Genomic DNA, 23,890 nt, shown 5'->3' with positions numbered 1-23,890 from the left:
CCAGCATCTATATTCAGTATGAGGCAACATTCAACTTTTGGAAAATTATTAAATGAGATTCTACTCTTCTAAACATTTCATTTTAAGAATAAAAACTCACCATAAAAATGCTGTGGCCTTGTATGCATGTTTATATGTGAAGGCTAACCCATACACAATTAAGGATAACTTATTTGAGAAAGGAAGCTGTAATAAATCACCCTTTTTTATCCACACCATCGCTGAAGATGTCCTTGACTCTGACTTTGAAAGCAGACTTATTATGGGCAAAGCCTCACACTATCCCTTTCCTTCCTGGCCAGCTTTTGAGAGCAATGAATGATTGGTGAGAGCTCTGCTTTGTTCCCCGTGTCCGCTTGGATAAGATCCATACTCACAGGCACCAACACAAACACGCACAACCACTGGACGTGGTCCCATACTATGAGGTCTTTCTCCCTGAGCTTCCCTTAGTGAGAAGACGAGCCAACCATCAGGCCTCTGTGGACCTCACTCCACTGGGACTGTCCAACCAAGCAGATGTTGTCTCAGTGGGCCAGCAGTGAGCACTGCCTGGTGGGACTGATGCCACTCAGCACGTTTGCCTTCTCCGAGCACACACATATAAAGGCACTTACAAAAACACATACACGCTTGCTTTCTCCGTTTTGCAACCTCTTACACATCCACACAAAAGTTAAAGCTGCTGTTTCCTTTCTACGCTTTTAAATCCATCTTGCTCAATATAGCATTAAAGCCACTCTTTATACCCTCATTTCCCTATCTTCTTAATGTGTGCATTTGAACAGATTTTGCTGAACTACACTCAACTTTGTAGATCAACTGGTAAACTATTGAAAAAATGTTTTTTATTGCATAGTATATTTTACCCTGGATTTTATGCTAGAAGCTTAACTTCCATCTAAGTATTTTAGATAAATGATAACAGATAATGTAAATATACTGTTATTGATGTGCAAGATTGTTTGGGTTTATTGTAAAGTTTTGTTTATAGAAATCCCTTAATTGGAACTACAAAGTCCCTTTAAACTGCCATTTAATAGACATATTCACACACCTGACATTTTATTACTTGCCCCTTATTAGTACCAGGTTGGACCCGTCTTTGCTTTCAGAACAGCTTAAATTTCTTATGGCATCAATTCAGTAGGTTGTTGGAAACATTTCTGCATATATTCCTGCATATTTTGGTGCATATTAGTATAATAGCATCACACATTTGCGTCCCTGAGTTGAATCGGCCATTCCACCACATCCGATTCTGTTGTTTGAGATCTTGTGACTATGGTCATAAAGAGAACAAACAGCATTGTATCTACTTAGACATAGACATTGTCAGCAATGATACTGAGGTAGGCTGTGGTATTTAAACAATGTCAAGTTAATAAAAAGAGGTCCACAGGGTGACAAGAAAATGAGTAATTGAATAGTTGTACCTAATTAAATAGCCAGTGAGTGGATTTTTGGTATCTAAAATAAATCAGCATTATATGTTGTATTCACTCCACTTCAGTTGTTGTCCTTAATAGCCCTCATGCAGCAACTGAGTTTACTTAAAAACTTGGCAAACTTTGACTTGTCTAACGCCCTTACAAGTAAAAGGCCACCATAACCTGTGAAGCCTTTAAGAGGCATGTGTCAAGTGGCTGTTTTCAACAGTGTTAATTATTTGAAATCTTCCATTTCCCCGGTGGCTCCTACAGTGACACAGCCTGTGTTTTACTTCCACTCTGCTTCCCCGCTTTGTCCTCCAGGGCTGGCATGATTGGCTAGTGTCAGTAGGAAGGGCGCATCAGCCTGAATGCAAACTGTCACTTGAGCGACGAGCAGCAGTTGGCCTATATAGGATCAGCAGAGGGGTGCTGGCAGGGTCAATACGAGGCAGAGATGAAAGTGTCACTATTACTCAATAGATACACTTACAGAAAATATTTTTTTTGTTTGTTTTTAATGGATTAGTGTTATTGTTAACCTGACAGATGGTTGAAAAATGTAATAATCGAAAACTAGTTAAAACCCGTGTTTTTAAAGAGCTGTATATTATGGGGAGTTAGCCTTTAGACCGAGGAAGGAAAAGTTGTAGTAGAGTTCAATCACTAAATCAGAAATATTCTGCGCTTAAAAGCGCTTTTTAGTCAGGTCTTATCTGTATGTAACAAAGTAATTACATTATTGAGGAATTCTGTTCTGTATGATAATGTAGAACATTTTATGTTTCTCTGTTCTCTTTTAATTTGTAAGATGATTCTTTAAACATAAACAAAAAATAGCAGCTTTAATGATTTTATAGATTAAGCTTTTTTTGTCTGCATGGATGTGAAGGTTGCTATACTGACCACATTTTTGCATTTTTTGCCATTCTGTTTGAAAATGTCAATATTTTGCTCATAGATAATTACAATTATTACTTTTTTTCTTTTAGTTTTTGTAAATGCATATCCAGGTCCTTCTCAAAATATTAGCATATAGTGATAAAGTTCATTATTTTCCATAATGTTATGATGAAAATTTAACATTCATATATTTTAGATGCATTGCACACTAACTGAAATATTTCAGGTCTTTTATTGTCTTAATACGGATGATTTTGGCATACAGCTCATGAAAACCCAAAATTCCTATCTCACAAAATTAGCATATCATTAAAAGGGTCTCTAAACGAGCTATGAACCTAATCATCTGAATCAACGAGTTAACTCTAAACACCTGCAAAAGATTCCTGAGGCCTTTAAAACTCCAAGCCTGGTTCATCACTCAAAACCCCAATCATGGGTAAGACTGCCGACCTGACTGCTGTCCAGAAGGCCACTATTGAGACAGAAAGAAATTTCTGAACGAATAGGCTGTTCCCAGAGTGCTGTATCAAGGCACCTCAGTGGGAAGTCTGTGGGAAGGAAAAAGTGTGGCAGAATACGCTGCACAACGAGAAGAGGTGACCGGACCCTGAGGAAGATTGTGGAGAAGGGGCAATTCCAGACCTTGGGGGAGCTGCGGAAGCAGTGGACTGAGTCTGGAGTAGAAACATCCAGAGCCACCGTGCACAGGTGTGTGCAGGAAATGGGCTACAGGTGCCGCATTCCCCAGGTCAAGCCACTTTTGAACCAGAAACAGCGGCAGAAGCGCCTGGCCTGGGTTACAGAAAAGCAGCACTGGACTGTTGCTCAGTGGTCCAAAGTACTTTTTTCGGATGAAAGCAAATTCTGCATGTCATTCGGAAATCAAGGAGTCTGGAGGAAGACTTGGGAGAAGGAAATGCCAAAATGCCAGAAGTCTAGAGTCAAGTACCCACAGTCAGTGATGGTCTGGGGTGCTGTGTCAGCTGCTGGTGTTGGTCCACTGTGTTTTATCAAGGGCAGGGTCAATGCAGCTAGCTATCAGGAGATTTTGGAGCACTTCATGCTTCCATCTGCTGAAAAGCTTTATGGAGATGAAGATTTCATTTTTCAGCACGACCTGGCACCTGCTCACAGTGCCAAAACCACTGGTAAATGCTTTACTGACCATGGTATCACTGTGCTCAATTGGCCTGCCAACTCTCCTGACCTGAACCCCATAGAGAATCTGTGGGATATTGTGAAGAGAACGTTGAGAGACTCAAGACCCAACACTCTGGATGCGCTAAAGGCCGCTATCGAAGCATCCTGGGCCTCCATAAGACCTCAGCAGTGCCACAGGCTGATTGCCTCCATGCCACGCCACATTGAAGCAGTCATTTCTGCAAAAGGATTCCCGACCAAGTATTGAGTGCATAACTGTACATGATTATTTGAAGGTTGACGTTTTTTGTATTAAAAACACTTTTCTTTTATTGGTCGGATGAAATATGCTAATTTTGTGAGATAGGAATTTTGGGTTTTCATGAGCTGTATGCCAAAATCATCCGTATTAAGACAATAAAAGACCTGAAATATTTCAGTTACTTTGCAATGAATCTAAAATATATGAATGTTAAATTTTCATCATGACATTATGGACAATAATGAACTTTATCACAATATGCTAATATTTTGAGAAGGACCTGTAGACATTTACAATGTTAAAAACAGTAGGGACATTATAAAAAATATACACTCACCGGCCACTTTATTAGGTACACCTTGCTAGTACCGGATTGGACCCCCTTTTGCCTTCAGAACTGCTATAATCCTTAGTATCATAGATTCAACAAGATACTGGAAACATTCGTCAGAACAATTGGTCCATATTGACATGATGGCATCACACAGATGCTGCAGATTTGCCGGCGGCACATCCATGGTGCGAATCTCCCGTTCCATCACATCCCAAAGGTGCTCTATTGGATTGAGATCTGGTGACTGTGGAGGCCATTTATGACCACTGTGGCCATAAAGGGATGGACATGGTCAGCAACAATACTCAGGTAGGCTGTGGCGTTGACACTATGCTCAATTGGTACTAAGGGGCCCAAAGAAAATATTCCTCACACCATGACACCACCAGCCTGAACCATTGCTACAAGGCAGGATGGATCATGGTTTCATGTTGTTGACACCAAATTCTGACCCTACCATTCGAATGTTGCAGCAGAAATTGAGACTCATCAGACCAGGCAAAGTTTTTCCAATCTTCTATTGTCAAATTTTGGTGAGCCTGTGCAAATTGTGGCCTCACTTTCCTGTTCTTACCTGACAGGAGTGGGACCCGGTGTGGTCTTCTGCTGCTGTAGCCCATTCACCTCAAGGTTCAACGTGTTGTGCGTTCAGAGATGCTCTCCTGCATGCCTTGGTTGTAACAAGTGGTTATTTGAGTTACTGTTGCCTTTCTATCAGCTCAAACCAGTCTGGCCATTCTCCTCTGACCTCTGGCATCAACAAGGCATTTGCGTCCACAAAACTGCCGCTCACTGGATATTTTCTCTTTTCCGGACCATTCTCTGTAATCCCTAGAGATGGTAGTGAGTGAAACTCCCAGTAGATCAGCAGTTTCTGAAATACTCAGACCAGCCTGTCTGGCACCAACTACCATGCGACATTCAAAGTCAGTTCAATCATTATGGGAAGAAACTTGTGCCATCAGAAACTGCATTTTGAATTTATCCGACTGAATCTGTATTTGTGTAATTTGAAATTAAATGCATTGGTTAGAAACTGAATGTATTGGTTTGAAACAGAATTTATTGGTTTGAAAACTGAATTTAATGGTTTTAAACTGAATTAATTTGCATTGAAAATGTATTTTGTTGTTTTGAAAATTCAGTTTGCCTACTTTCACTTTCAGTTCTAAAATTCAGTTTTTGTGTCACACATCCAGGTCCTAGCCTTAGAGTAATCAAACACAGATTCATCGATTTACGTTTCACATCAGGTTAAACTTCCTTTACGGCATGTTGAGCTGGAGCAGTGCAGCATCACCAAGTCAAATGAGCATCTATAAGAAGTGTAATTTAAACAAATGATGGTCAAACAGCAACACTTATGCTACCTGTAGCTATTAGCTAAACATGCCAGATCAGCATGGTGTGGCCGGTGTTATGTCGGTCTGCGTTTCCCCTTCCTTTACCTCAGCGTACCTTATGTTGCCTAGCAACAATGATAGCGTGAAGCACAGAGCTGTGAAGCCGAACAAATGGAGCCCTAATGGCTTTTCTTGTTTTATGATCTTGTTCATTATTCGGTCATTTAAATTGTTAAAGTTTTGTGTTCATAGATTTAAAAAAATGTGTAAATCTATTTGTAAAAATTTAACAATTTAAACACTAACATATTAACTTTAGGAACAATGTTTAAATCAGTTTATTTCTGGAGCATAAAAATAAAAGAACCAAACATTAACATTAGATATCATGTGACTGAATTATATCTGTGTTTAACTTCCATCCATTGGGGAAACCCAGCAGGAGCTTGAAAACAACGTGCTGGGAGTCAGCTGTTCTCTCGGGGTTCATCGCACCTCAACCCCCCGGTCAGCTGTGCGGTGGCAAGGCGAGCCGGCTGTGAGCCTGGTGTCAGGGCAGCAGAAGCTGACGTCTCCGAACACCTTGGAGCACGTGTGGAATTAAGCAAAATCTTGATAAACCGAGCAGATATTTCAGGTTTACACAGCTACATTCTAGTCTACAAACAAGTTAATTTTGTTTATATCCAACTTTATTCACAGCTATTCCCTCTCCTCCAGGCTTTGCTACTTCCGTTAGCACAATCTGCTTTGACCCGCAATGAATCATGGGATAGGGTGGCCCACGAAGGATACACCAGACCCATCCTTCATATCTGTGGAAAAGAAGGACGCATTTGTCGGCCCTATTTGGAGTAGCCTGCGAAGCTGTAGACTTAATTGCCTCACAATGACGTAATCGGCCAACAAATGCGTCCTTCAAAGAATGCAGCCCCTCAGTTTGGACGCAGCAATAGTGAATGACATCCGTGAATCGGTGAATCTGTGTTTGATTAATCTGTGGCTTCAAGGACCCGGATGTGTGACACAAAAAACTGAATTTTAGAACTGAAATTGAATTTTACAACTGAAAGTAAAAGTAGTGAAACTGAATTTTCAGTTCAACAAAATACATTTTCAGAGGAAATGAATTCAGTTTCAAACCAATAAATTCAGTTTCAATTAAGTGAAATTCATTTTCAAACCAATGCATTTCATTTCAAATTACACAAATACAAATTCAGTCTGAGAAATTCAAATTCAGTTTCTGATGACACATGTTTCTTCCCATAAATCATCTTTCTTTCCCATTCTGATGCTCTGTTTGAACTGCAGCAGATCATCTTAACCATGTCTACATGCCTGAATGCATTGAGTTGCTGCCATGTGATTGGCTGATTAGAAATTTGTGTTAACGAGAAGTTGGACAGGTATATCTAATAAAGTGGCCGGTGAGTGTATATAAATAGTAGAAAGTAATAAAAGTTTAAAAGTTCCAATAAAAAAAATTATCATGGCTTTCATATGATATTTAAATGTTAAATAAAAATACAGTATCCTATTAATATTGAGACATGTATGACTTCAAATTTTCTACTCCATATTAGATAGCCCACATAGTTCATAGTGATCTTATCACAAAACAGAGAGTAAAAAAGATACTGAGTACTAATAATAGCTCCATAGAATGCCACTTAAAAAGCTCTGAACTATCTATTTGTAAACATTAGGTTTGCAGTATAAGGTTGCAGCCCAGACTACAAGCAACGCATTATTCAAAGTGGTCTAATTCTTTCTTAGGTGATCAATGCTATTGAACAAGACTACCGTTTGCCCCCACCTATGGACTGCCCCAGCGCCTTACACCAATTGATGCTGGACTGCTGGCAGAAAGACCGCAACGTACGACCTCGCTTTGCAGACATTGTCAGCACCCTCGACAAAATGATCCGTAACCCCACCAGCCTAAAAGCTGTAGCCAACATCCCTGCTGTGTGAGTAAAGCACTTCACAGGACACACACACACACACACATTCCCTCTTAACTTGATATTAAAAATGCTTTTCATCTGTTTATGTGCTCCCACACTGTGCACAAACTAGCCCAACCTTTTTGTTTATTTTTATCATCTCATGAAATCGTATTGGTTTTATTACTGTTGATTGCATCAAGCCTGAACTTTTCCCTTGCTGTTTTTCTTTCTTTCCATCAAATCCTGATACTTTCAGTGAGTTTCACTTCACTTATAGCCATTTTATAATGTATAAAATTTAGGAAAACGTTATATAAACAGAATATGATTTTTCCTGATTTGGCTGTTTTGTATTTGGAGCAATTTCTACACTATAAAAATTTTGGGGTGTAATAAATATCAGACATTTTTAAACAATTTTATTTCTGCATATTAGTTTGAAAATTTGATGTTCAATAAATGGAGAATTCTTACATCATTATTTACTTTGTTTTGGTAACAAGTCCGACCTCGTACTCATCATACTCGTCGTCTTCCGCTTATCCGCGACCGGGTCGCGGGGGCAGCAGACTCAACAGAGACACCCAGACGTCCCTCTCCCCAGACACCTCCTCCAGCTCCTCCGGGGGGAGCCCAAGGCGTTCCCAGGCCAGCCGAGAGACTTAGTCCCTCCAGCGTGTCCTGGGCCGTCCCCTGGGCCTCCTACCAGTGGGACGTGCCTGGAACACCTCCCGAGGAAGGCATCCAGGAGGCATCCGGTATAGATGCCCGATTCACCTCAACTGGCTCCTCTCAATGTGAAGGAGCAGCGGCTCTACTCCGAGCCCCTCCCGGATGGCCGAGCTCCTCACCCTATCCCTAAGGGAGTGCCCAGCCACCCTACAGAGGAGGCTCATTTCAGCCGATTGTATCCAGTATCTTGTTCTTTCTGTCATGACCCAAAGTTCATGGCCATAGGTGAGGGTAGGAACGTAGACCGACCGGTAAATCGAGAGCTTCGCTTTTTGGCGAACGGACTGGCCCAGCGCCCCCATTACTGCGGCAGCCACACCGATCTGTCTGTCGATCTCCCGCTCCATTCTTCCCTCACTTGTGAACAAGACCCCGAGATACTTAAACTCATCCAACCTGAAGAGGACAAGACACCCTTTTCCGGTCAAGAACCATGGCCTCGGACTTGGAAGAGCTGATCCTCATCCCAGCCGCTTCACACACGGCTGCGTACCGCCCCAGCACATGCTGTAGGTCTTGGCTAGAGGGGGCCAGCAGAACCACGTCATCCGCAAAAAGAAGAGACGAAATCCTCTGGTCCCCAAACCAGACCCCCTCCGGCCCTTGGCTGCGCCTAGAAATCCTGTCCATAAATGTTATGAACAGGACTGGTGACAAAGGGCAGCCCTGCCGGAGTCCAACATGAACCGGGAACAGGTCCGACTTAGTGCAATGCAAACCAAACTCCTGCTCCGCTTGTACAGAGGGCCCCCGACTCCATACTCATGGAGCACCCCCCACAGGGCATCACGAGGGACACAGTCAAATGCTTTCTCCAGGTCCACAAAACACATGTAGACTGGTTGGGCAAACTCCCATGAACCCTCGAGTACCCTGTAGAGGGTATAGAGCTGGTCCAGTGTTCCACTGCTCATCCTAAAGCTGAGGTTCGACTATTGGCCGGACTCTCCTCTCCAAAACCCTGGCGTAGGCCTTACCAGGGAGGCTGAGGAGTGTGATCCCCCTGTAGTTGGAACACACCTTCCGGTCACCCTTCTTCTGAAGGGAACCACCACCCCAGTCTGCAGAGTCCAGAGTCACTGTCCCAACCACCACAAAATGTGGAAGAGGCGTGTCAGCCATGACAGTCCCACAACATCCAGAGACTTGAGGTACTCAGGGCAGATCTCATCCACCCCCGAAGGCCTGCCACCGTGGAGCTTTTTAACCACCTCGGTGACTTCAGCCTGGGTGATGAAAGAGTTCAATCCCAAGTCCCCACACTCTGCTTCCACCAGGGAATGCGTGACGGCAGGATTGGGGACATCCTTGAAGTACTCCTTCCACAGTCCAACAATGTCCCCAGTTGAGGTCAGCATCTCCCCAACCCCACTATAAACAGTGTTGGCGAAGCACTGCTTCCCCCTCCTGAGGTGCCGGACGGTTTGCCAGAATCGCGTCGAGGCCAACAGGTAGTCCTTCTCCATGGCCTCACCGAACTCCTCCCAGGCCGAGTTTGTGCCTCTCCCTCAGCCCGAGCCGCGGCACGCTTGGCCTCACGATACTCGTCTGCCGCCTCAGGAGTCCCCCAAGTCAACCACAGCCGATAGGACTCCTTCAGCTTGACAGCATCCCTTACTGCCGGTGTCCATCACCAGGTTGGGGGATTGCCGCCGCGACAGGCACTGCAGACCTTACGGCCGCAGCTACGGGCAGCAGCATTGACAATAGATGCGGAGAACATGGTCCACTCGGACTCTATGTCTCCAACATCCCCCGGAATCTGGTCAAAGCTCTCCCGGAAGTGGGAGTTGAATACATCCCTGGCCAAGGGCTCCGCCAGATGTTCCCAGCAGACCCTCACTATGCGCTTGGGTCTGCCAAGTCTGTCCAGCTTTCTCCTCCGCCAGCGGATCCAACTCACAACCAGGTGGTGATCAGTGGACAGCTCAGCCCCTCTCTTCACCTGAGTGTCCAAAACAGGCGGCTGATGATACGACAACAAAGTCAATCATTGACCTCCTGCCAAGGGTGTCCCGGTGCCAAGTGCACTGATGGACACCCTTATGTTTGAACATGGTGTTCATTATGGACAATCCATAACTAACAAAGAAGTCCAGTAACAAAACACCACTCAGATTCAGATCGGGGAGGCCATTCCTCCCGATCACGCCTCTCCGGGTGTCACTGTCATTTCCCACGTGGACGTTGAAGTCCCCCAGCGGAATAATGGAGTCCCCGGGAGGGGCACTATCCAGCACCCCTGACAGGGATGCCAAGAAGGCCGGGTACTCCGCACTACCGCTCGTCCCGTGGGCCTAAACGACAGTCAGAGACCTGTCCCCAACCCGAAGGTGCAGGGATGCGACCCTCTCATCCACTGGGGTAAACCCCAACACGAGACGGCTGAGCTGGGGGGCAACAAGCAAACCCACCTCCCGCACAAGCTCAGGCTACTTCCCCCCCAGCAAGGTGACATTCCACGTCCCTAGAGCCAGCCTAAGCCTCCGGGGATCGGGCCACCGAGGTTTCCACCTTCGTCTGCCGCCCCATTCTCTTTGCACCAGTCCGACCTAATCATTTGAATTAGGATTTTACTGAAGATGTTGGTTCATTAGACAAAAGATTTTAGAAAGTAGAATTACTTAAATTTTTGATACAAAAATGACACTAATATTTTTTAGAAAGTTGTTGAAATTTTTGTATGTCTCCTAAAGTTGTTGAAAATTTTGACTTAAATCTTGTTAATAAAATGCATTAATTGGTCAAATTCTAACAGGCTGTTTCATTCATGTACAACATTGACTGGAAATAGTCATTTCCTTTCCTTCACTCTCTACATGGATTCTCTGTTTTTCTTGGCCGAGCTACTGAGTGTCAGTTAGAAACTTAAAGCTATTTGTTTTGGCATTGTGATTTGGGTTGCTGCCATGTTGCCAAGGTGAACTCATGGCTCTCTGTCAGACTGAGGTTTTGCAATACATGTTTTTACTTTAGGTCTTTAATGTGCCAGAACAACCTCCTAGAAACCCTATGAACCTTCTTGTATGAATAGTATTGGTTACATGATGGGTGGCATGGTCCTTGACATTTTTGTTTTTCATTTTTTGTTCTGTTTGAAACACCTTCAGGTAGATGGATCCATTGTAAACACACCACCTGCCTGTTTTGCTTGTATCTTCTCATATACACCTACGCAAATACAAACCCTGCAGTCACTCTTGTTTTCTTAAAACACTGCTTGCTTAATATTGCATCAAAGTCCTTTTTTCTCCCTCATCTCAACTGCTCCCTCTCACCCTCTAGGCCTTCTCAGCCACTGTTGGACAGATCCATACCCGACTTCAACACCTTCAGTTCGGTAGAGGATTGGCTTGCTGCCATCAAGATGAGCCAGTACAGAGACAACTTCCTCAACTCAGGCTTTACCTCACTGCAGCTTGTGGCTCAGATGACCTCAGAGTGAGTTCATTAGCTTGTGTGACATGAAATATTTAAAATCCATATGGCTATCGACAAAGGGTCGGGGGGGTTACTCATAGATACTATCATAGCACTTCATATATTTTAATTATCAATGTTTTGAAAATGTAAAATTATGCCTTCATTTGTATTAAAAATTGATGCTCCAGGCCTTGTAGATATTTATGAAGTCTCTTTGCAATTCCAAGCAACATGATTTTTACAGACTCTTCTTTCAAGCCATTGAATACATTTTGTAAAGTTGTGTTTTTTGTTAATCACCACTAGCTGTCTATGTTGAAATTATTCAACAATTTCCAAGCATTCTACAGATTCCCTATTGGATTTAGGTCATGTCTTTGGTCTATTCTAACGCATGGATATGCTTAAATATAATCCATTCCATTGAAGCTCTAGTTGTATGTTTGTGGTGGCTGTCCTGCTAGAAACCTCTGCCATAGCCTGAAGTTTTTTACAGCATCTATCAGGTTTCTTTCAGGATTGCTCTGTATTTAACGTCATACATACTGTTCTCCAGACCTGGAATCCTTCATCATAAACTGTAAGCCTTTCTATTCCCCCCGTGAGTTCGCTTCGTTCATCCTGGTCGGTGTTTACATCCCGCCGCAAGCTAACGTGCAGGTCGCACAGCGCATGCTTGCCGACCAGATACTGAGTGTGGAGCGGACCAACCCGGACTCCTTAGTAATCGTCGCTGGTGACTTTAACAAAGGTTATCTCACCCACGAACTCCCCAAATATAGACAGTTTATAAAATGTCCGACCAGAGAGGACAACATTCTGGATCACTGTTACACCACCATCAGAGACGCTTATCACGCCGTCCCACGTGCTGCACTGGGCCAATCCGACCACATCATGGTCCACCTGATTCCTGCATACAGGCAGAAACTAAAGCTCTGCAAACCTGTTGTGAGGACGACAAGGAAGTGGAGTAGTGAGGCTGTGGAGAATCTCCAGGCGTGTTTAGGCTGTACAGACTGGGATGTGTTCAGGACTACTACCAACAGTCTGGACGAGTACACAGAGGCTGTGACTTCCTACATCAGCTTCTGTGAGGACAGCTGTGTACCATCATGCACCAGGGTGAGTTACAACAACGACAAACCCTGGTTCACAGCTAAACTCAGAAGGTTAAGACTGGATAAGGAAGAAGCCTTCAGGAGTGGGGACAAAGACATATACAGAGAGGTGAAGTACAAGTTTGGCAAGGCAGTGAAAGAGGCTAAACAACTGTACTCTGAGAAGCTCCAAAACCAGTTCTCAGCCAACGACTCTGCGTCTGTCTGGAAAGGGCTCAAGCAAATTACCAACTACAAGCCGAAAGCCCCCCACTCCATCAACGACCGACGCCTCGCCAACGACCTGAACGAGTTCTACTGCCGCTTTGAAAGACAAAGGGACAGTCCTGCAACCATCCCCCACGACACCCCCCAACAGCTGCAGCCACAATCCACCACCCCCACTTCCCCAACCTCAAGAGGGGCCTTGGCACCTCCAACCCCCACCCTGAAGTTCCCCCCCACCAGCCCCCTACCCACGCCGAGGACGGCTCTTATCCAGGAGAGGGACGTCAACAAACTCTTCAGGAGACAGAACCCCCGGAAAGCTGCTGGTCCGGATTCTGTCTCACCAGCCAGCCTGAAGCACTGTGCTGATCAACTGTCTCCAGTCTTCACAGACATTTTTAACACCTCACTGGAGACATGTCATGTGCCAGCCTGCTTCAAGTCCTCCACCATCGTCCCTGTTCCCAAGAAGCCAAGGACCACAGGGCTTAATGACTTCAGACCCGTTGCCCTGACCTCTGTGGTGACGTCCTTTGAGCGCCTTGTGATCTCACACCTAAAAGACATCACCGACCCCCTCCTGGACCCCCTGCAGTTTGCCTACAGAGCCAACAAGTCTGTAGACGATGCAGTCAACCTAGCCCTTCACTTCATCCTCCGGCACCTGGACTCCACAGGAACCTATGCCAGGATCCTGTTTGTGGATTTCAGCTCTGCCTTCAACACCATCGTCCCAGCTCTGCTCCAGGAGAAGCTTTCCCAGCTGAGTGTGCCCGACTCCACCTGCAGGTGGATCACTGACTTCCTGTCTGACAGGAAGCAGCGCGTGAGGCTGGGGAAGCACGTCTCTGACTCCCTGACCATCAGCACCGGTTCCCCCCAAGGCTGTGTTCTCTCTCCTCTGCTCTTCTCCTTGTACACCAACAGCTGCACCTCCAGTCACCAGTCTGTCAAGCCTCTGAAGTTTGCGGACGACACCACCCTGATCGGACTCATCTCTGATGGTGACGAGTCCGTGTACAGATGGGAGGTGGACCATCTGTTGGACTGGTGCAGCCAGAACAACCTTGAGCTCAACGCTCTAAAGACAGTGGAGATGGTTGTGGACTTCAGGAAGAACCCAGCCCCACCTGCCCCCATCACCCTCTGTGACTCCACAATTGACACTGTGGAATCTTTCCGTTTCCTGGGAACCATCATCTCCCAGGATCTCAAGTGGGAGCCAAACATCAGCTCCCTCATCAAGAAAGCCCAGCAGAGGATGTTCTTCCTGCGGCAGCTGAAGAAATTCAACCTGCCAAAGACTATGATGGTGCACTTCTACACAGCCATCATTGAGTCCATCCTCACCTCCTCCATCACCATCTGGTACGCCGCTGCTACAGCCAAGAATAAGGGCAGGCTGCAGCGTGTCATTCGGTCTGCTGAGAAGGTGATTGGCTGCAGTCTACTGTCGCTCCAGGAACTGTACACCTCCAGGACACTGAAGCGGGCAGGGAAGATTCTGGCTGATCCTTCCCACCCCGGTCACAGACTCTTTGAGACTCTCCCCTCTGGCAGGAGGCTGTGGTCCATCCGGACCAAAACCTCACGCCACAAGAACAGTTTTTTCCCATCTGCCACCAGCCTGCTTAACAAAGCCCGGAAACCACCCTGACATTCTCCCTCCCCCACCCCTTTTTATGCTGACAGGACACCTGTAACCTGTAACTCTATGTGTTACATTAACGCTCAGCATGGACTCCTGCTTTACTTGCACTGCCATACTTGCACAATGATCACCTGCACTGTTGTATTGCTCTTGCATCCTATACTGCTCTATATTTACTCTCACTCACTTAAAACTGTGCACATATATTTATATTATATTGTAGATATGTTTATACTGTTTAATTTGTACTGTATTGCTCCGACTACGCCAAAACAAATTCCTTGTATGTCCAAAAACATACTTGGCAATAAAGCTTTTCTGATTCTGATTCTGATTCTGATTCTGATTCTGATTCATCTACTCAACAACGCTGACCAGCATTTTTTAATTTATATTTTGTTTTGTGTGTATATTAACATTATTGTGGGGAATAAATGAATTGTAGCAACAAAAATCTTAAGAGCCATTTGGGAGCCGAAAGAGACGTTTTTTTAAGTGAGCTGAGCCGAATGAACTGGTTCCCTGAAAGGAGCCGGAGTTCCCATCACTACTCCACAACTTACTCTCTGGTGCACTCATTTGTTTTTATACACCTGTTTGTTCAGTAGCAAACCTCTGAGGTCTTTAAAGAACAGTTGCAAACTGAGATTAAATTACAGATAAGGTGACGGTAGCAACAGTAGGGATTTGTCCTGTAACCAGTGGGTTGCTGGTTCAAACCCCCGCTCTGTCTGTCTCAGTCGTGTCTTTGGACGAGACACTTCACCTGTCTTGCCTGCTGATTGTGGTCAGAGGGCTCGGTGGTGCCAATTGAATGGCAGTCTCACTTTTGTTAGTCTGCCCCAGGGTACCTGTGGTTACAATGTAGCTTAACACTTTCAGGATGTGAATATGTGAATGAATGGGTGGATGCCAGATTGTAGTGTGATGTGCTTTGGGGTCCTTGGACTTCATAAGGTGCTATACAAGTGCAGGCCATTTAACATTTACACATGGGTGAACTGTTCATTAATTATGAGATTTCTGAAGCACTGGATTTTTTACAGGTATCAGAGTAAAGGGGGCTTAATACGTATATGTGCTACATGTAAAACCTGTGATCAACTTTGTCTATCATATATAATCAAAATAAAATACATTGAGGCATCCGGTTGTAATGTGACAAATGTGGGCCATAAATCCTTTTGTGAGGTTATGTAATCACATTTTCTTAAAATTATCTGTTTGACCTTCAGAGTGACTCATCATTTGTCTTTAAAAGAGACTCTTGATTTTCAGTTTATTTTTCCTTTTGCTTGTTTCTCTCTAGAGATCTGCTTAGAATAGGAGTGACCTTGGCAGGCCACCAGAAGAAGATTCTCAGTAATATCCAGTCAATGAGGGTGCAGATAAGCCAGTCACCCACAACGATGGCATGACTGCAGGGGGCGCTGTGCCACGGAACGGGCAGCATTCGGATGGCCAACAACAGCAGCCCCCGAATGACCCCCGATCCATCGGAACGCGCCAGAGTCGAGACTATCGTCCTAATCTAAACCCTTACCATGGCTACAGGAAACCAGGGTTTGTGCTACCACATAGAAAACAGTTGTCACACCTCATGCAATCCAACACATGCATTCAGGGTCCATGCCTGGCACTTTTTTCTCTATTCATCACAAAAGGAAGACAAAGACCAATCTAGTGGTTACCATCTACATTTGTGTCATTGTAAACCAAACGTCTCCTATAATCAGACATCAGCACAGGGAACAACTCACAAATTCTGCCGTTGTGGTAAGACAGTTGATATTGTGCTTCTATATTACCCGAACTAAAACACGTTACAATTGTAGACACAAATGGGAGACATTTAGAAACTGTGAACTGTGGTTTTTACCCTTACCATTGTTAGTGTGCAAGATGAAGATGCCTTGACCTGGCAGGAAAGAAGATGCAGACAAAGAAGCAACTACAAGGAGACCTAACTAGATGAAGATGTATACAGGGATGTACAGTGGAGCACCAATTTCAACTTTTTCATTTTTTTTGCTTGTTTAAAGATTTGTATTATTGTATTATAAATGAACAAATTCAGAGCTTAGTAATATTTTTGTCTTTTACCATCTGTTTTCTTGTGTTGCCACTATAGCAAGATGCTGCCCACTTGTCTCTTAACTTAAACACTACCTGTGGAGGTCCGGTTGGAAGGCCTTATGTAAAGGGCTTTTTAACCATCTCCACCAAGAGAATATAAATATGTTTATCTCTTGCTAAATATGATTATATCGTTCATAATAAACCTTCATATTGAAGGTGTTACATATGAATATGTATGTACAGAACTCTCTGCTTGCATTTTTGGCAAAGATATGTTGACTAGATTGTGATAGACACATGCAATGTGTAGTTTCCTGTAAATCCCTGGTTTCCTCATAGCTGAACAACGGACAATTGGTTGAACATCTTCATGTTCAAGTGGCTCCCTGATGACTTTTCTGACTGAATCCTAACTGATGAAAATGTAAATTGAACATGGGTAAAGAACTGTTATTGTAGAGCTGTATGAAAATTGTTGTAGGAGTAAAAATATTGGGATAAAAATATTTTACTGGAGATCATGTTAAATGTGGGTGTACACATGCCGTCTTTTGCTGGTGAGCACTTACATGTACAGATATGTTTTATGTTCCATTTGCGTTTTTATATATTGCTTGTGTTGGGACTGGTCAACAGGGTTTAATGCTAAATTAAGGATTGTGGCTTGGCTGACCCAAACTCATAATAAGCAGCTGCTGATCATAGAAAACAGTAAAACATACATATACATTTGCAATAAATTACCCTGGCAGTGTTTTTTTTTTTTTACCTTGATTCTCAAGACACACTGCCCAGCACGTTTTAGATGGTTCCCTGCTTCAACACACCTGATTTTAATTAATGGTTGACCAACAGGCTTGAGCTGAACTGCAATCATCGGAATCAGGTGTTTTGAAGTGGCGTCACTTCTACAACATGCAGAGCAGTGTGCGTTGAGGACCAGGGTTGAAAAACACTGCTCTGTGTCTAGAGTTTTATTTTGGGGTAAATTCTAAGTGATGTAAATATCTTAGCTGAGGCGAGACTTTCTGCAAATTTGAAATGCATGAGGGAGCAGCTAATCAAGGCATTGGAAATCAGGATGAATCAGCGTCCCTTCCTTTCACAGTGAAAATTAACATCTGGGCTGAGGTTTGCCGACAGGCACCCAGTGCCATTTCAATGAATACAGTCTTAAACAGCCCTCAAGAGCACACTGCTCACAATAAAACAGGACCTCATAGATGCTGCTGTATTTAGGCTGCTGGGTCTATCTACGCAACCTCACTGTATGTATTGTAGATAGTGCTCTGTTAAACTGCTCTGTTTTACATAATCACAAAGACTAAGCTACATCATTCATAAGGACGTACTGAAAACTGCATATAAAATTACTCCTCACCTTTATATTTTTTAGTCTAGTGTGGGTGATTTTTTTAATGCAGTTTGATCAGGTACTATGATGTTTTATAACAAAAGTCTTAATGCTTAATATTGTACAACATACATTCACCCTTAACTGGCTACCCTTAACATGGGTATTATTGGCATAATACTTCTTATTTAGTCATTATTAAACAATTAATATTTGATATTGTGAATCGACATTTTTTAAGAGTTTTCTCAATTGTTTCACGTTGCAATCCATCACTTCCATGAGTTTTATTCAACAAGTGAAAAGTGCTTAATAATGACTAATTAACACGGAATATGCAACAAAGATGTATGCTAATAGAGATCTAGATCATGAATCATTTGTATACCGTAATATTGTGTTGCCAAAACTTTGGCTGGTGACTGGTACTGGGTTATTTGAGCTGTGTGATAGCAAAATACCATTTATATTATTTAGCAAATTAACTACATCCAATCCTCTCACAGTTATAGTCTGTTTCTTCTCCTTTTTCAGTCGTGCGCTCTCTTTCAGGCCACTCTAGTTTGCTGGCCAGCCTCCAGATCATTTATCCTTGGTTTAACCAAGCTGTCCAAGGCACTGTCTGGGGCTTAGCTAGGCCATTGCTGGCCAAAGAAATAGTTGGCTCCATGCTTCAGTGGGCCCAGGCAGGGTGCAAACACCTGCTAGGACCCCTGTCTGACAGGCATCTGATCAGCAATGGGGGAGGGAGACTGATGGGGCCATTTAAATGGAGAAAAACACACAGAAACAGTAACCCCTCTTAATGTGGTTCTAGAATATGCTCCTAAATTTTGTGTTTTTTGAGATAAAACATGACAAATCGTGTGCAAAAACGGTAGAAAGAGGCTGAGAGGCTGTTGAGAGGAAGGCCAGTTTGCATGACATTAAAGAGGAGGAATAGATTAATTCAGAATGTGTCTTAGCTGAAACTGTGGTTTATGCTGCAATATCCCTTTTAATATGTAAATGCTAATTTCTTTGGTTAGGTTTGGGAATGAAAAGTATTGTAATTAAGCAACTGTATTGCCCTTTGGACAAAATCAATTGCATTTTGTTTTAACTCGCTAAGTCATTAATTTACTAACTAAATATAATAACATGTTCCTTAATACAGGCTTAGATACCTCCTACTAAAACCCATTTCATCAATTTGAATGTATTAGTTCTCTATTCAGCTCAGTCATGTGTGTTTGCTTTTCAGCCCATACTCTTGTGAATGAGATGGTGAATGTATTCATTATCTAACTGTGCAATTGTTTTAGCCTCATTTGCTCTGTTTGTCTTATGAAATATCTAACTGTATAGTGACACTTCAGTGTGATGAATGGAGAGATGGTTTGCAGTCCCTCTATGAAAGGAGGTTTCTACAGAAGCTATTCCGCACATACTGATATAAAACACAAGAGGAAAGCTAGTTAAGCATTTCATGGTGGCGTAACTGCTTGAAGAGTGGCCAGATACCCGTTTAGTTACTGGAATCATGCCTCGCTTTTATATTTCAACCATATACACCTGAAAATGGCCCGACATGACTTTCAGCAAAGGATATGCTCACTTCATCATTGTTTCACCTTCTGTTTCAGTCTGGCTTCTCAAAGATTTACACACAAATAAAACACAGTACTTCACATCCATGCAGATGCATCCAAACACTGTGAGTATATGAAAAAGAAGAGTTTATGTGGTCAGCCAGGGAGGAGGAAGACCAAATGAAATTGACCTTTTCCCAAATATAGTTGCAATCTCTCTCTTTGGTACAGATTTAATGAGAGAAGGGATTGTGAGTGCACATGTCATTATTTTTTCATTTCTGTGAGGGACAGTGGGTGTGTGTATTGTGCAAATCAAACACAGTTATGTGTACAGATGTTGTGTGCACAGGTACAATGTTGATGAGTATGAATGAACGTTTTCCTATTTTTTCTTTCATCTGTTTCTGTATATCTGCCACGTGTAAATTGTGAAAAGTATGTGTCAAAAGTTTGTAAGATGTAACTTTCTGAGAACAATTGTACTAAAATGCACTTAATAAACACCTTGGAAAACAAGTCACTTTGTCAGCCTCTGATTTAATGGACAATAAATCTGTAAGTCAGCAAAACAGCCAGGAGTGATTATTATCCAGTAACACTTGTGCCAACACTGAGCTGAAGTGTGACATCAAATACTTTTATAATTGCTATTGACATTAACAGTTTTTAGTCACTGACATTTTGAGTGGCAGCACATGTTAAAAGCCATCAAAGACTAATAAACAATCCATCATTTGGAATATAAGCAACATCCTGGGTCTCTAAGACAAATTATAGTGTCTTCTTGGAAATTATCATCTAAATACTCATCTGTGTCCTAAGCGTGCAGTTTTCAAGAGCCTTACAAAATATGTAGACCTTAGTATTTTTAAATTAGGTAACAAGTAATTTGTTTTTTCAATATATATATAAATATGTAATGAAATAAAATAGTTTCTTCCTTCAAATTTATAGATCAAGCATCATGTGGGAGGAAGGACCCACCAGTCACATCTCTCGATGCCCAAGCACAAAGGGGGTCTATAGCTTTGAGTCCTTGGACAGGAGTCTCTGTTCACCAGCTTGCATTCAGTCTTCATGGTGACCAACTGTTGTGCTGGCAGATCTGTCTTGGTAGTTTCCACTAATTCTGTTCCTCATATTCACCACAGCATCAGTACAGTGCTGTGACAAAGTATTTTGCCTCCTTACAGATGTCTTCTGTTTTTGCCATTTTGTCACACTGAAATATTTCAGATGAGCAAATAAATTTTAAATCAAACAAAGATAACCAGAGTAAATACAAAATACAGTTTTCAAATAATGATTTCCCTTAAGGAGAAAAATTACCCAAACCAACCTGACTTAATGTGAAAAAGCAATTGTCCCCTTAACCTAATAAGCTGTTGATTCACCCACATTGCCTCATTGCAAACTTTGATATAACAACAGGAGTCTTTCACGTTAAGCTTTAGTTGATTTGGAAAGCCCAGATGATGATGGTAGGTTAATTATGATGGGTTAATTTACAACATTTGAGTTAAATGTGTGAAGATTTTGTACACTTATCATATCTAACACTCATCACAGCCATAAGCAACCCCCCAAACCATTAGAGGCATTCCATGAATTCTTGAACTTTAACACAGACCTTAGATCGAAAATTTGCGTATTTGTTTGATAAAAAGGAGAATACTATTATATAGGATTTGAACATCTAAGGTTACATACATTATACAATTTTAAATTCTAAAACTGAAATTTCAGATTGAAGGGAATTGAAAATGTTACTTTGTAAAAGTGCAAACAATGAATAATAATTGTTTGATTGTTGTATTTATATAGTTACAATTTGAATCTACTTGTTTAAACTTTTCTTTGTTTAAGCTCAGTTTATTTTTAAATACATCTCAGCAAATAATAGTTATCCTAGATTGCTTTTAAGCTCAGCCAATTAACCTTGACCCGCTCTCCCAAATTCCATCAGATTTTTATGAAAATGCTATTGGCGGTCGTGGTGTTCTTAACAGGAAGAGGGGCCCCAAACCACATTGTATCTATTTCCCATGCAACATTGGGCCTGGCCGGACAGTCATAGTATTCTTAAATAAACATTTCATTCTGAAAACTAGTATATTTGTTAGTAACCCTGTTAGAATTTTCTGTAGTTGTTTATTCTTTACAATTATTAAAAATGATGACATTGCAGAGTCCAGGTTTTGTGAAATGTGTTAGGTTGGTCTGCTTTGAAAGAAAATGATTCAGTACATCCAGACAGATGTATCACAGTAGGTTCTAAAATGCTCTGTTCAAGGTCATGTAGATGGCTTAATTTCAGTACAAGTGTCCCACTGAGAGAAAATCTAATGATTGATATGATAATATATGTTATTGATATTGATATGGAGACATCATAGCTCCCCTCCTGTTTGTTTTAGCTCAAATTAGCCCATTTGTCACTTCAATTAGAGCAATTCGAGAGGTAGAGAAAGATGCTGTCTTTGTGACAAGGAGCACTATGTTGGATTTAATGTGAAAACTGACTGTGTGCGTATGTCTGAAAGACATCAAGAGAGAAATAAGCAACATTCTCCTTGATGTATACTTGACCTGTGGCAGTGTATCAGTGAGAAGGGAGTCACTCCACTTGGTTTCACATTAAAGTCACCTGAAGTTTGAAAAGTGACATCTCAGCAGCAAATCTTTGATCTGATCAATATTCCCAGAGAAATCACCTGCAAGAAAGGGATTGGTGCACAGCAGGGAACTCCAGCAGAAAGAAAAGCTGTAAAAAAAAAAAGTGCAATCTTTTCAGTGGTGTACTGCTAACTCTACAAATAGAAAAGTTGAAGCGCAAACTGAGTGAAGGACTGCATAAAATCGCTAGAAAGAAAATAACTTTTTACAAAAACATAATTTCCCAAATCCTTGTCCTTACTCCACACCTTCTGGTTTACCAGTGTGCTGTGGATTTTTCGAATAAATGCAATTTTAAGAAAAAGCAGAAATCACACAATAAGCTGACTAGAGCTTTGTTTATCCCCAGGAACTGGTCGCTCGCCTTGTGAGATTGTCCAAGACCTAAATCTGATCTCAGAGCTTGCTAGCGGCTGCAGCTCAGCAGGCTGCATGCATATTTACTGCAATCTTGGAAGCTGAGGAAATATCCAAGGCCCCAACTGCTTCGAGGAATCCTGCGTTGTGATGTGCATAATTTTACAAGTAGTATAATATGTTGGGAATTAAAAAACATAGCAGTTACCAAACAGTCATCAGTCAGTCAGTCCTTTTCTACCGCTTATTCCATAGTGGGTCGCGGGGGAGCTGGTGCCTAACTCCAGCAGTCTATGGGCGAGAGGCAGGATACACCCTGGACAGGTCGCCAGTCCATCGCAGGGCAAAAGTCAATCAATAACAGTTAATATCAGAACAGTTACCAAACAATATTTTAGTAATTCTTAAATCATTATACACATTTGTAAAGCACTGACTTAAGTTATACGTCCACATATTTGAGATTGTTTTGGTGCTTTTTGGCAATTTACATTAATTAAAATAAATTATTAGATGCATATGCATCTAAAAATTAGTCTAATTTAGAATTTGTGGGAACACTTGAAAAGGGGTTTTTAGAGATGCTCTCTAAATTGACTGGGCCTGAGCTGTTTTGGAAAGAAAATAGGCAAATGTTTGTATATAAAGATGGCAAGATTACATGAACCAAAAGAATGACTCAGCGGCACTGGAGACACATTTGTAAGATTTTTATTCTAAAAAATGTGGAAAATGTATATTTTTCTTCCACTTACTATGTGCTACTTCACATAAAATCCAAATAAAGTACACTGCAGTTGTATTATAACAAACTGTAAAAAAGTTAAGGGGGATGGCATTGTATCTACAGAACATAATGAAGGACACTGAGGTTTGGCAGCCAAAACTAGTATGATTTTCTCCTGATGATTTTCAGCTTCCACCTATAACTGAATAGATTGTATTCTTATAAAGCAAGTCAAGAGTTGAGGCTTGATCTCCTGGAGAATAACAGCAGAATCTGAGTGAGCCCTGAAGGTGTTTACGGCATAACTTGCTCATGTGAATTTCATAGCTTATGTGTATGCAACGCGGCTTTGAAAGAAAACAGCCCTACCACTGGGAGCTAAAAAGAAAACCTGTAAAGAGTAGAATGGTGCAGTCTGTCCCTATCTCTGACTGTTCTAAGCACATCAACGCATTTCATTCATAATTTGTTGACTTTTTCCACAAAGGCTCGACCATTGCTAAACAACCTATGGAAACAAAGGTACTCAAACTGCATATTTCGACATACTAATTTGGCTAATCAAGATGTCAGCTGGAAGATTCAAAGTATGTCTTTTAAAAGGGCCATATATTTCTCCTTT

At 42.2% G+C, this 23,890-nt stretch overlaps 1 protein-coding gene across 2 annotated transcripts in view; it reads left to right on the top strand.

The window, feature by feature from the left end:
* LOC124869964 (ephrin type-B receptor 1-B) overlaps positions 1-20,024 on the top strand; it is a 285,573-nt gene extending 265,549 nt beyond the window's left edge. For both annotated transcript variants that reach the window (XM_047368261.1, XM_047368260.1), the window contains exons 14-16: positions 7,195-7,388; positions 11,385-11,540; positions 15,811-20,024. In XM_047368261.1, the coding sequence (XP_047224217.1) occupies positions 7,195-7,388; positions 11,385-11,540; positions 15,811-15,919 (459 nt within the window). In that variant the 3' untranslated portion in view covers positions 15,920-20,024. The remainder of the gene's footprint in view (positions 1-7,194; positions 7,389-11,384; positions 11,541-15,810) is intronic.
* Positions 20,025-23,890: the final 3,866 nt, after the last annotated feature.

Source organism: Girardinichthys multiradiatus, chromosome 6 (genome assembly GCF_021462225.1).
Source record: "Girardinichthys multiradiatus isolate DD_20200921_A chromosome 6, DD_fGirMul_XY1, whole genome shotgun sequence".
NCBI classification, from domain to species: Eukaryota; Metazoa; Chordata; class Actinopteri; order Cyprinodontiformes; family Goodeidae; genus Girardinichthys; species Girardinichthys multiradiatus.
The sequence above is the reverse complement of the archived record's forward strand: the minus strand, read 5'-3'. Positions and strand labels throughout refer to the sequence as shown.